This window comes from Somniosus microcephalus, chromosome 22, assembly GCF_052327205.1.
Source record: "Somniosus microcephalus isolate GS21.2 chromosome 22, FLI_Smic_1.0, whole genome shotgun sequence".
NCBI lineage: Eukaryota > Metazoa > Chordata > Chondrichthyes > Squaliformes > Somniosidae > Somniosus > Somniosus microcephalus.
Window position 1 is genome coordinate 74,022,741 of NC_141008.1, and position 12,482 is coordinate 74,035,222.

A 12,482-nucleotide genomic window follows, 5' to 3' on the forward strand; every position below is an offset into this window, starting at 1 on the left:
ATGTGTCTAGTCCTCAGCTCTCGGGTATCGCTGTCTCACGCTGCCTCTCTCGGGCCACTCCTTGTTTTGATAAAAATACCTGAACAACACCACTTCCTTCAATGCACCGAATTCCCTCACTCACCAAATTCCGAGTTTAGGGAGTGATTTTATCAATGGGGACGCGATGGAGGCGGGACTGCTGCTTGATGGGTTTTAGTCCCGTCTCCATCAACGTCCGGCCAACCCACGCTACTTTCCCTCGATTGACCTTGTTAAGCCCGCCCAGCCGGCCAATTAAGGGAAAGCCGGTGACAGAGAACATCAGCGTATGATGTGTCATCTGTCAAGATTTTTTGACAGATGAATTGTCATTGTTTGACAGCTCTGTGAAGCTGACAATCTGTCTTCTAAGTTGAGTCCTTTACTCAAGACTCACTTAGAAAGCTTCCCTGAGCAGAAAGCAGAAGGTGGCTGTATTTGAGAACGCAGCGGCCATTCTGCTTTCTCTGCCAGTGAGATGAAGCAGCTCTGCAGCCTAAAGGGATGAAGCCTGGAGGAAGAGCAAATCTTACTAAAACACTTTAGAGTAACCTCACACACTTACCTTTCCGCACTTGCACTCATCACTCACCTGCACACCGGACATTTCAGCCCCTCCGACCCCCGCAGATCGCCTCGCTGACCCTGGCGAGGTTCGGAGCCGTCGAGAAGCCCACACTTTAGGGCTCAAAATAGGAATTAGCAAAAAAACTGCCTGTTAACTACCTGTTAACAGGCAATTAATTGGCACTAATCCCCTTCCAGCCTCAAGGCGATGGGAACCGGCGCGGGTCGGGTACCTGCCTCCTGGGAAGATGGCACGGAGGCAGGTTGGGGGCGCAAAGGTACCCGCTTGGAGGGGTCGAGATGTCGGTGTTCAGGTGAGTGATGTGTGCATGAGTGCAAAGGTAAGTGTGTTTGGTGTGTCTAAAGGGATTAAATAAATTTTACATACCTTTTCTTACCTTTTCAGCCTTCCTTCCTTTAGGTTCAGGGAGTCCCTCATCTCACCACAGAAAGCAGAATGGCTGCAAACTGTCAAAAGTGACAGCCTGCAGCTTTCTGTGCAGGAGAGATTTCTAACCTGTCCGTGTTTGACAGCTTCAAACAGCTGTCAAACGCTGATATTTCATCTGTCAAAAGGTCTTGACAGATGAAATATCAATCTGTGACGTCACCTGTTGCCGGGTGGCCCTTAATTGGCCTGCTGGGCGGGCTCAACAAGGTCAATCAAGTTAAAATCGCGTGGATTGGCCGCATCTCGATGGAGGCGGGACTACAACCCTGAAAGTTGTAGTCCCGCCTCCCATCCGACTCCTGAATGAAAATCCAGCCCATTGAGTTTCATGGGACTCTACTTCCATAAACTGCAGTATAACGAGAGCCAAATATCCTTCTGGTTTAGTTAGAATTGTGGAATGCACTTACATTTAAAGTGGTGAAGTGACTGCTGCTGCTGCAATTCTATGGTTTTTTTAAAAAAGGAACTGCGGGGTTTTCATTGTGTCTGACGGTCTGGGCAGTGACAGCTCTGTGACATCAGGCGGGGCGGGGCGGTTCCTAGGAGACCAGCATGTTACATAGGCGCTGATTGTTTACCCAGGGATCTACTACTGGCGTAGGCTCGGCGAACAATTGGCAGCTTGGAGCCGCTTGACCATTCGCGTCCTTGCTGCCGCCAGTACTGCCGCTGTCCTGCTCTGGCACTCCGGGCTCGGCGCTCACCGCCGCTGCCTCCTGACCCTGCACCGAGCGGGGGCTCGCTGCTCGCCACTGTACCTGCGCCTCTTTCCAAACAAGCCAATTCATTCTATGCGATGGGAGGAGCCAAATCCAAATCAGGTAACGAGAAAGGCACACTCGTTTAATTGGAGGTGTCAGGGAAAAAAAAACTGTCCCACATTGGATGGGGAACAAAGTCGTGGTTCCAAAACGTTTACATAATTGTGAATCTACTATTTATGAAACTTTAGCTCAAGTGTATGTTTCTTAGTGTTGTCCTGTTTTCGAAATGAACAGGACAAGGTTATCAAATATATACTGAAGTGAAATGATACACAGTAAAGTCACCGGAAATGTTTCATTTTTTCCAGTAAAAATGTGAGTTCTTTAATGTGTTTTAAATGCTAATTATTGATGTTTCTGTTGTGTAAATTTACAACCACCCCATTCAACATAGTAAAAAAAAAAGCTATTTTAAATGCACTTTATAGGATATTTGCAATTTGTCAGTAATCTGGGATTAAAATTCAGCAACATTGGTATTTTGTTGCGAATAATGTCAAGTCAAATAAATTAAATCAAGTGTGTTTTTAACCCCTTCAACCGAATCTCCCAACAAAGTGATTCGGTGCCGCTAGCCCGTCTCTTACTCAATGCGTGTGTGTTTAGGGTTTGCAGGTGAAGCCAGCGAGCTCAGCTGATAATTCACAATAAATAAAGCCGTGTTATTGTCCGTGTCACGATTAGGGTGTAGATTGAGTTCTAACGTTTCTCCTCGTTATATAACCTGTTTACCATGCGTTAGTAAGTAATAAAACTGATTAACGCTTTTTCTTGCTAGTCGGTCTCCCGCGGTGTTGCACATGGGCGGTCAAGATTCAAGTCAAGCAGGCTAGAAAGCCTGGACCGGGAGAGGAGAATGGGAGTTGGTGCATGGGGAAAGGGAGGAGGGGGCAGGGGAAAGGGAGGAGGGGGCAGGGGAAAGGGAGGAGGGGGCAGGGCAGGGGAAAGGGAGGAGAGGGCAGGGGAAAGGGAGGAGGGGGCAGGGCAGGAGAAAGAAGTGGAGGAGAGGGAGCAACAGAATTGAATAGAGGTTCATGGCACTAGTCCAGGGCCCTTTCAGGGGTTGAGGAGAGTGTGAGGTGGATGGGGGAGGGTTGGAGGAGAGGGGGTTGGCGGACAGAAAGCAAAGAGTTGGAATAAACGGGTCGTTTTCTGAGTGGCAGGCAGTAACTAGTGGGGTACCGCAAGGATCGGTCCTAGGACCCCAGCTGCTCACAATATATATTAATGATCTGGACGAGGGAATTGGATGTAATATCTCCAAATTTGCAGATGACACAAAGCTGGGTGGGAGGGTATGCTGTGAGGAGGATGTCGTGAAACTCCAGCACGATTTGGACAGGTTGGGTGATTGGGCAGAAACATGGCAAATGCACTATAATGTGGATAAATGTGAGGTTATCCACTTTGGTGGCAAAAACAGGAAGGCAGATTATTATTTGAATGGCAATAGATTGGGAGAAGGGGAAGTGCAAAGAGACCTGGGTGTCATTGTGCACCAGTCGCTGAAGGTAAGCATGCAGGTGCAGCAGGCGGTTAAGAAGGCAAATGGTATGTTGGCCTTTGTAGCAAGAAGGTTCGAGTACAAGAACAAGGATGTCTTGCTGCAGTTGTACAAGGCCTTGGTGAGACCGCACCTTGAGTATTGTGTGCAGTTTTGGTCACCTTACCTGAAGAAGGATGTTCTTGCCATGGAAGGAGTGCAGCGAAGATTCACCAGGCTGATACCTGGGATGGCAGGAATGACGTACGAGGAGAGATTGTGTCGATTGGGCTTATACTCACTGGAGTCTAGAAGATTGAGAGGGCATCTCATCGAAACCTATAAAATTCTGTCAGGTCTGGACAGACTAGATGCAGGAAGGATGTTTCTGATGGTCGGGGAGTCCAGAACCAGGGGTCATAGTCTAAGGATAAGGGGTAAGCCATTTAGGACTGAAACGAGGAGGAATTTCTTCACCCAGAGAGTGGTGAACCTGTGGAATTCTCTGCCACAGAGGGCAGTGGAGGCCAGTTCATTAAATATATTCAAAAAAGAGTTAGATATATTTCTTGAGGCTAAAAGGATCAAGGGATATGGGGAAAAGGCAGGGACAGGGTACTGAATTTGGATGATCAGCCATGATCTCATTGAATGGCGGAGCAGGCTCGAAGGGCCGAATGGCCTGCTCCTATCTTCTATGTTTCTATGTTTAATCGTGGATGGGGATCGTGGTGCTGGGTAAGGGCAATTCCAACTCGGTGATGGAGAGAGGTGGGGGAAAGCGTTTCTCTTTCTGTGGAAGTGGGGACATTATAGAGGAAGGTTTTCGGCTCTGGGTGGAGGGCTGGAAGAGATGCCAGTTCAGATCACTATAGGGGGTGGGGTCGTGCTATGCTTTTGTTGCTCGTGGGGCTCAATTGCAAACTTTACTGGGGTTTTTTTTTGGGGGGGGGGGCGGTGCGATGTACAGTGCTTAAAGTTTTCCAGTTTCTTTCCTTGGTTCACAGAGAAGGCCAGTCGGTAAATGCTCTGAATGCACTTCCACTGCTTTATTATCGACAGTTCTTCAGTTGGTCATTGGGAATCTGATTTCTCGGCTCTAGTTGTTGCCAAAAATATGATGCCGAATTCTCTGCTCAGTTCGGGAAGGGGTTCAGGATGGCTGCAATCTCTGCTCAGCGGATTATAAGGGGGGGGGGGCATAGATCTCTGCATAGTAAGGGGGAGGGGGCTCCACTCAACGAGGAGCAATCTTTGCTCAAAGTGGAGCTGTGGAGCTCTGCTCCACGGGTTGGGGTTTGGGCTTGTCGGATTCTCTGCTCTGGGGGAGGGTGTGATCTTTACCTAGTGAGGTGTGGTGGTTAAGGGAGATGGATTCTTTGTTCACCAGCAGGGGAATCCCTGCCCTGTGAGGGGGTATTCTTTACCGAAGCAACTGGTTTTGCACTCGCCTTTGGGGAGGGAGCCACAAGCTCTGTTCATGGTGAGGAGGAGGAGAGGCTCAGGTGGGGGAGAATCTTCCCCCCCCCCCCGGTACTGATGTGGATAATCACACTGTGGGTGAAGGGAATTGCTAAATCTCTGCTCATTGGGGGAGGGTTGAGGAACCTGTACAGTGGGGGAGGGTTTAGGATTCTGTGGAATCCCTTGCCGACCCTGAATAAATCCATACATAATGTAAACTTTAATTGGCCTCAGTTCAGCCTCACATCTTAACATGGTTTATACAACAACCTGTGCTTGTGAGAAGGGCTCCTGACATTTCAGTTATTTGGACTTGCTCACTCCTCACTAATTAATTTAGTAGTATTTTTGAACAATGTTTCTCTGTTGTGGCTGAAACCTCCACTTGAATTTAAAACGAGATCGTGATTTGAAATGAATAGCGGTGGCAAGTCAAATAAACTCCTAATATTGGAGGATGGCATTAATTGCATTGAAAAATGATTTCTATTGCAACCCGAGTCTCTTAACAGAACCACCTGTACCAAATAAAACATAAAACATTTCCTTTATTTGATTAATCCTATTAGCAAATGTCCTTTTAAGAGCCTATGTGTGCTGGTTTAGTTTATAACAACATTTGCTTTAAGTGGGCAGTAACTAAGGCAGAGTCAGTATACATCGAATTGCAGGCTTGCATTTGGAGATAAGTCTGTGTAAAACTTATCTCTGGATCTTTAGTACTATGTCTGTAGTATAACAATAGCTCAGGGTTAATAGCAAAGTTTAAATTCCTCCTCCCTGGGTTGTGTTTGTGATTAGCTCTCTTTTTCTATTTGGACAAGAAATAGTTTTCAGACCTTTGAATGCTTTGACGTTAGATTCTCATTTCTTGTAATGCTCTTAGTGAGCACATTTTAATAAGTGGCTATTTTCAGTAAGTTTAGCTTTCTCAGAGATCTTTAGTACTGATCTGTACACAGAACTATATATAAACTAAGCTTTCATTCCTGAAAAGCTGCAGTTTTCAAAAATAATTTGAGAATAATTTCCTCCCCAACATACTTGTCAGCCAGCTATTCAAAATCTTACACTCTACTCAGCCACGTATCATCCTCAAGAACTGTAAAATGTGGCGCTATTTCCAGTTAGAAAAACTCCTGACCTGATCTGGGTGAGAGTGACCTTGAATGGAAATCTTACTAAACTGGCATCATGTGGGACCTTTGTGCATTTCTCCTCCTTTTGTTTTACAGCAATGAATATTTTAAAATTTGCTATTTTCCAATAAATGGTATAGCTGCTCTCCTGTTGCTTTACAAAGGGAGGTGAACTTAAATCATTTTTGCCCACTCTTTTTCTCCCCAATACAGTTGATCTTCCCACTCTTTTTGGCTCTGAGGCGCAAACGAATGAATCACATGGTGCCCAACATAAGCATACGAGTAAAATGAAAGGGGAGCCTGAGGATGTGTTTGTAAAAGAGATTTGTTCGGCTACTGAGATGCAAGATGGAGAGTAAGTGCTGGTATTTTATAATGTCAGAATATTAAGGTCTTTAAATAGAAAAAACCTATCAGTTGCAGGCTGGTTTACTGTATTTGATTAATATTGTGGGAATGGAGCGTTTGCTGCCCCAAAGCTAAGAAGGAAACATTTTGATTGTTAAAGGGAGATGGGAAACGGAAAATGTATCTCACCAGGCACAGCAGTTTATACTTATCCCAAGAAGTGAATCCACTTTGCAGATCTCTGCACCACCCCTAATCTAATCATTTATTGAGCAGATAAATCTTTCTTTTAAATGTTTTCAATGTAAAGGAGCAATAGATCCCAGAAGTCTCGCACCATCCTAACTTAGAAGTATATCGCCGATCCTTCATCGTCGCTGGGTCAAAATCCTGGAACTCCCTCCCTAACAGCACTGTGGGAGCACCTTCACCACACGGACTGCAGCGGTTCAAGAAGGTGGCTCACCACCACCTTCTCGAGGGCAACTAGGGATGGGCAATAAATGCTGGCCTTGCCAGCGACCCCCCCCCCCCCCCCCCCAAATCCCATAAGCAAATTTAAAAAAAAAAAAAAAAAAATCATTATATTTTGGGTGCTGCTACCATCCATTGCTCCCTTGTCATATCTATAAACTGGCCACCAGGATGAGAATAAAATGCAGCATATTTATTTTCTTTCTTTTATTTTATTATATTTATTTCTTTATTTTATTATTTATTTTCTTTTACAAACAATTGTCTGTGTTCATTTGTTGAAGATCACTTGAGCTCTATTTCTGACATCTGATTGGTCCATGTGACTGATCTCATTGCCCCGTGCTATGTTTCAAATCGATTGGCCTGATGTCTAACGAAACCTCCGGCCTGTAACCTCCGGCCCTGAAACCTCCGGCCCTGCTCCATGCCTCTGCTCACTCCATGGTGGACTCCCAGCTCACCAACAACTCCAGTGAGTTAGAATACAAACATGTAAAATTGACGGGTTGGAAAAGACCAGCTGGTCCATCAAGCCTGCTCCACACCACGATGGCTGGACCATCATGACCGAGATATAGTATTACAAATCTTGTGCATACACACACACGTCCTGTTGTCCTGATTTTGGTTATGGTTTTATGTCCCCATTTAATATTGAAACCGCTTATGTAAATATTTGGAATAGAAATCCTGGATGTAAACAGTTGACTGTACAAGGTAGTTGCAGGCCTTGGCCATTAGGTGGTGCAATGGAACAAGTTTCTGAAATTTCTCTCCCAACTCCATCTCCATCTTGTGCATAAAAAAAATTGTGTTTATCAACTGAAAGTGTGCAATGCCACAAACAATTTACTAGGAATTCAAATTCAAACAGATGGGCAATAAAAGCTGGCCTTGCCAGCGACGGCCACATCCCAGGGACAAATATATATTAAAAAAAAAAAAAAATTGTGCGCACTGGGGGAGGGGGAATGTGTATACTGTGGGCAACTAGGTGACTGTTCTTGAATCTTCGAGACGTCAGACCATAATGAGACTACATTAATATAGCTAGTTTTATATGCTGCCTATATGAACATACAGTATCTCTTGTGTGAGAGATGTACTTTAATTCAGAGAGTGGGTGGTTCAGGAAGCCACTTTGGTTTAACTTTTTTGATCGAGTGATTTATGATTTATTTGTTTATGTGTTGCTTTTTGCTTTGTTTATGTTGACTGGTCAACAAATTGGTAAAATTGTTACGATAATCAAAATATTTTATCAGAAACTCAAGGTTGCTGCGAGCAGCCATACTACAGTCTTGCACTTCAATCAACCATTTTATTGCTTAACAACCACAACAAGGAACCCTTGCCTACACTATGTATTACTATGTGATGCTAAATCATGATGTGACACATAACAACTAGTGTGTCAAGAAAGGGTATTGGGAATTTCTGCAAACTAGATAAAAGTAATTACTGCAAATCTTGGGACCACATCTTATTTAATCATTCATTGAGCAGTTAAATCTTAAGTAAGAAATGTTTGAAGATTTTTCTTAATAGTGGGACTATAAAGTGTCATCCTACATTTACATGAAAGTTGCCAGTGGATTTGCTAAATATAATGTACTGAGCTTTAATTAATGAATAACTTTGAAGATTTGTAATGCTCTTTGGTGAGAGTGACTAGCTTGGTGGTATTGAAATTTTATGCTCGAATGAAATATGTACTTTTATGGAGTGAATTGTCAGACTACAAGCTGCGGAATTGGAATATCGGAGAGCAGTGGTCTTGTACTCTCCATTTTACTCACTGAAAATTTTAGATAATTGCACATGATCATTTAATTTCCCCAGCAACACAGACATTTGTACCAAGGTAGTAAAAAAACTGCACAATGTCTTGGTTTTCTTATGAAAAGGCTCCATTTAAAACTAAATTACACGCATTGCAATCAGCCAGAAAAACTAAAACCTAATTTCTTGATATGCGAGGTTAGAAGGGAAGTGTAAACTTGAACTGGTTGTACTGATATTTAATATTCTTTCCAGTAATATTTAATCCTATTTCCTGTGATTAATCAGTTTTAAGCTTCTGCTGTCCCACACAGGATGCGTGAAGTTGAAATCGAAAACCACAAGGTGCTACTTATCAGAAGTAATGGAGAATTTAGTGCCATCGGACACTTGTGCAGTCATTATGGAGCTCCATTGGTAAAAGGTAAAAAGTGTTGTATTCCATAAACGTTAAATTGTTCATTAACAAACCACCTTCTTTGTAGTATAATGGACTGTTTTCAAGACCAGTAATTTTAAAATACCTGATGGTAACACATGATACCACCAATTGCCATGATCTAACACATGATACCACCAATTGCCATGATCTAACACATGATACCACCAATTGCCATGATCTAACACATGATACCACCAATTGCCATGATCTAACACATGATACCACCAATTGCCAGAATGAAATTTTGTACTCTTAATTTCCCCATATGGTGAGTTGCTGATCTTCGTGATTGTTGCCACACCTCACACAGCCTGCCCAAAATGGGTGCTCGATCAATGCAGGGAGGTCCACAGGAGCAGTTTGTAGAGTGATTCGCCTGATGGTTTTACCTTCCCTGTGGGGAAATCATCAAGCCTCCACCTGCTATTTAAAGAAAACAAAAGTTGCATTTCTGCAGCCCCTTATCACATCTCAAAACATTTCACACACCCATGAAGTGCAGGCAACTACAGCAACTATTTTGCACACCGCAAGATCCCTCAAAAAGCAATGAAATGAACGACCAGTTTAACTGTTTTTAGTGGTACTGGTTGAGAGAGGAATAGTGGCCAGGCTACTCCCTCTCTGAACATTAATGTTCCTGTGGCACGATTTGAACAGGCCGACAGAATGTCGGTTTAATGCTTCATCTGCGGGACTGCACACCTGACAAAACAGCACTCCCTCAGTACTGCACTGGTGTCTGCTTTGATTTTGAGCTCAAGCCCCTGCAATTGAAGCTCAAACCCATAACCTTCTGTCCTAGAGGCAAGTATGTTACTAATTGAGTCAAGCTGGTACACTTTTTATACTTTTAATTTCTGAAATGCATGCCAAATATTTTGCTGCCGACAGTAGTTTCAATGTTTTTGGTTCTAACCAATCTCCTATCTTCCTGTATCTGTAGGAGTTCTCTCAAATGGGAGGGTTCGGTGTCCCTGGCATGGTGCTTGTTTTAATATAAAAACAGGTGATATTGAAGAGTTTCCTACCCTGGATGGACTGCAATGCTTTAAGGTACAATTTAAACTGCTCTATTGATTCTATCATTTGTACTGGAACTACTCATTTTCAGTGAAAATATTTGCTTCGTTAAATTTAGCAGCCAACAGCCAGAGGTTAATTTGAATTTTAAAGTAATTCCTTTATGATTAATATCCATGCCTACACTGTTGATGATTTCAAATGAAGAATCATTCTGAGCGGTATGGGGGTTGAGGAGGTGATAAATGGTGAAGATCTTCAGTGAGGGATGGTTACAACTCTACACAGGAGTGGAAATAGTTGAGATTCTCTAGACAATCGCTGTCACAGCACATTTAATCCAATTAAAAGCAATGAAAATCTTTTGCAATGCAGGGAAGTGTCCTACTACCCATTCAGGATAAGCTTTGGATTCACGCTAATACTTCCACTGTTTTGAGTGAACAAGAAAGCTGACTTTGGATCTCCAGTAGAGAAATACTAATGAGGGAAATTTTGAGTTCACTGGAAATTTCCAAATAAAGCAGAATTTTGTAATGCCAAATTAATACTTTTACAAAATTGCTTATAATCAATCATATTTGAATATAACCCAAATGATTATGCTAGGTCTGAGTTAGTTTCAGACAAATTGAAACTCGGTAAAAGATCTATTTCTATCAGACCAGTCACAATCGCAATGAGATGTAATAAATTAATAACTTCTATTATAAATTTTACACTGAGGCAGGCCACAAGTAGAATGCATTACTTAAAGTATTATCCCAGGGCAAAGCCTTTTGTTCGCAAGTACTTGAGAGGACAGCTGTGGGGCTTTACTGTGGAATATTCCTTAAATGGTTCAATCAGCCTTTAGTTACAGGACTAACAGAAAATGCTGGAAAAACTCCGCAGGCCAGGCAACATCCGTGGAGAGAGAAATAGTCAACGTTTTTGGTCGAAACCCTTCTACAGAACTAGTTACTTAATTACAGGACTGTTGCCATGAATGGAAGCATTCCTGGGTTATACTGTGATGAGCAATTTTTGAGATCAGATCATAAAATGCATAAATCATAAAGATTCTTCAGTCTTGTCATCCTCTCATTAAGATGTTGTCTTTTTTCGGAGGTACAGTTCCATGTGTGATGACGGCCCTCTTGGTTTTTCACCCAAGTGGCCGTTTCTCAAGTGTAAACCTACACAGTACGTGTTGGCAGGTTACTTCAGTGTGTGGCTCGACCCGGGCCTGGCACAACATCCACACACGAGCACTTTTTAGCAGAATCACTGCAAAGCAATTAGGTGCATGAACCTTGGCTGATTGTTAATTATTTTCTTCCCCTGTGGCCCAAGATGCTCACCCCAATTGCAACACCCCCATTACTGTCTTATTTGATCAGCTATCTTGGCACAAAAGGGGGACCACACCCGGCAGTGCATTTATCCATTGAGCGATAGGTTGAACAGACAAATCATTCCTAATGGATGGTTATTAGTGCTGTTGTTGGTGGCTGCTATAAAGGATCTGTGGACTTGCTGTAACATTCGCTGGCCTGTGTCTCTCAGCTCTCTTGCCCATACTGCTTTTAGGTCTATCTCAGTTTCTCTGCTTTGCCAGAAAGTAAGCTGAGCTCTAATCCTACCCGGAATCCACCCTGGAACTCTGAACGAGGTGTCTTTTGAGGAACGTGAAAGACCATAAATCTTGTGTGCCCATTTGTGACTATCTTTTACATGAATGAAAGAGTGTCCATAAACACTATCAATGGTGTGAGGTTCAAATTTACCCTTCAAACATTTTCTGGAATGCCTTGTGTAGTTCATATGATCATCAGTCATTTTTTTAGAAGACTGACTGTTTCTTTTCATTGCACTTCATTATTGCATATCTCTGCTATGGAATCCTAGCATCCACTAAATAAATCCAGCTAATATATAAAATAGATAGATAAAGGAATCGTCCTATACATGCTGCTGGTACGATGCATGCATTAAAGAAAACTGTTTATTTAGAATAATCCTAACATTGTCTTTGTTTCTATTTCCACAGGTCGATGTTCAGAATGGCATGGTTATTCTATCTGCAAGTGCCAAAGTAGGTTTCCTTTTGCATGGCTCAAGGCAAACTTTGAAAAAAGTAGTTTTTTTTTACGAACTTGTTTGTCTGCCTATAAATAGGATTCATTATTGTGTGTTTTAAATAGGCCTTTGAATCAAGAAAAAGAACCAAAGCCATGGTCAGCCAGTCACCAGCGGATAAACATGTCATTCTTCTTATAGGTGGAGGTAGGTGTAATGTGCCAATTTAAAAGTCAGGTTCTGTTATTTATGAAATGAAATAATTTCTGTCTCCCATGACATCAAGGCTGCAGTGACTGCTGTGCTATGGACTGTGATGCACAGTCAGCAGACCCAAGTTATACTGCCAGCTCTGAATCACACGAGGTCAGCAACAAATGAAATCTGTGCATGCATGCTCGTGTATGTGCACAGAGCTCCTTTTTAATTGATAATGTTAGGAAAGAACAGACTG

At 42.9% G+C, this 12,482-nt stretch overlaps 1 protein-coding gene across 3 annotated transcripts in view; it reads left to right on the top strand.

Moving 5' to 3' along the window:
• Positions 1 to 1,356: 1,356 nt before the first annotated feature.
• aifm4 (apoptosis inducing factor mitochondria associated 4) overlaps positions 1,357 to 12,482 on the top strand; it is an 83,559-nt gene continuing 72,433 nt past the window's right edge. Inside the window, exons 1-6 of one of the 3 annotated variants that reach the window (XM_085965056.1) lie at positions 1,357 to 1,863; positions 6,106 to 6,250; positions 8,817 to 8,926; positions 9,891 to 10,000; positions 12,000 to 12,044; positions 12,154 to 12,235. In XM_085965056.1, the coding sequence (XP_085821182.1) occupies positions 1,839 to 1,863; positions 6,106 to 6,250; positions 8,817 to 8,926; positions 9,891 to 10,000; positions 12,000 to 12,044; positions 12,154 to 12,235 (517 nt within the window). In that variant the 5' untranslated portion in view covers positions 1,357 to 1,838. The remainder of the gene's footprint in view (positions 1,864 to 6,105; positions 6,251 to 8,816; positions 8,927 to 9,890; positions 10,001 to 11,999; positions 12,045 to 12,153; positions 12,236 to 12,482) is intronic. The other 2 variants (XM_085965054.1, XM_085965055.1) reach the window with 2 other exon arrangements.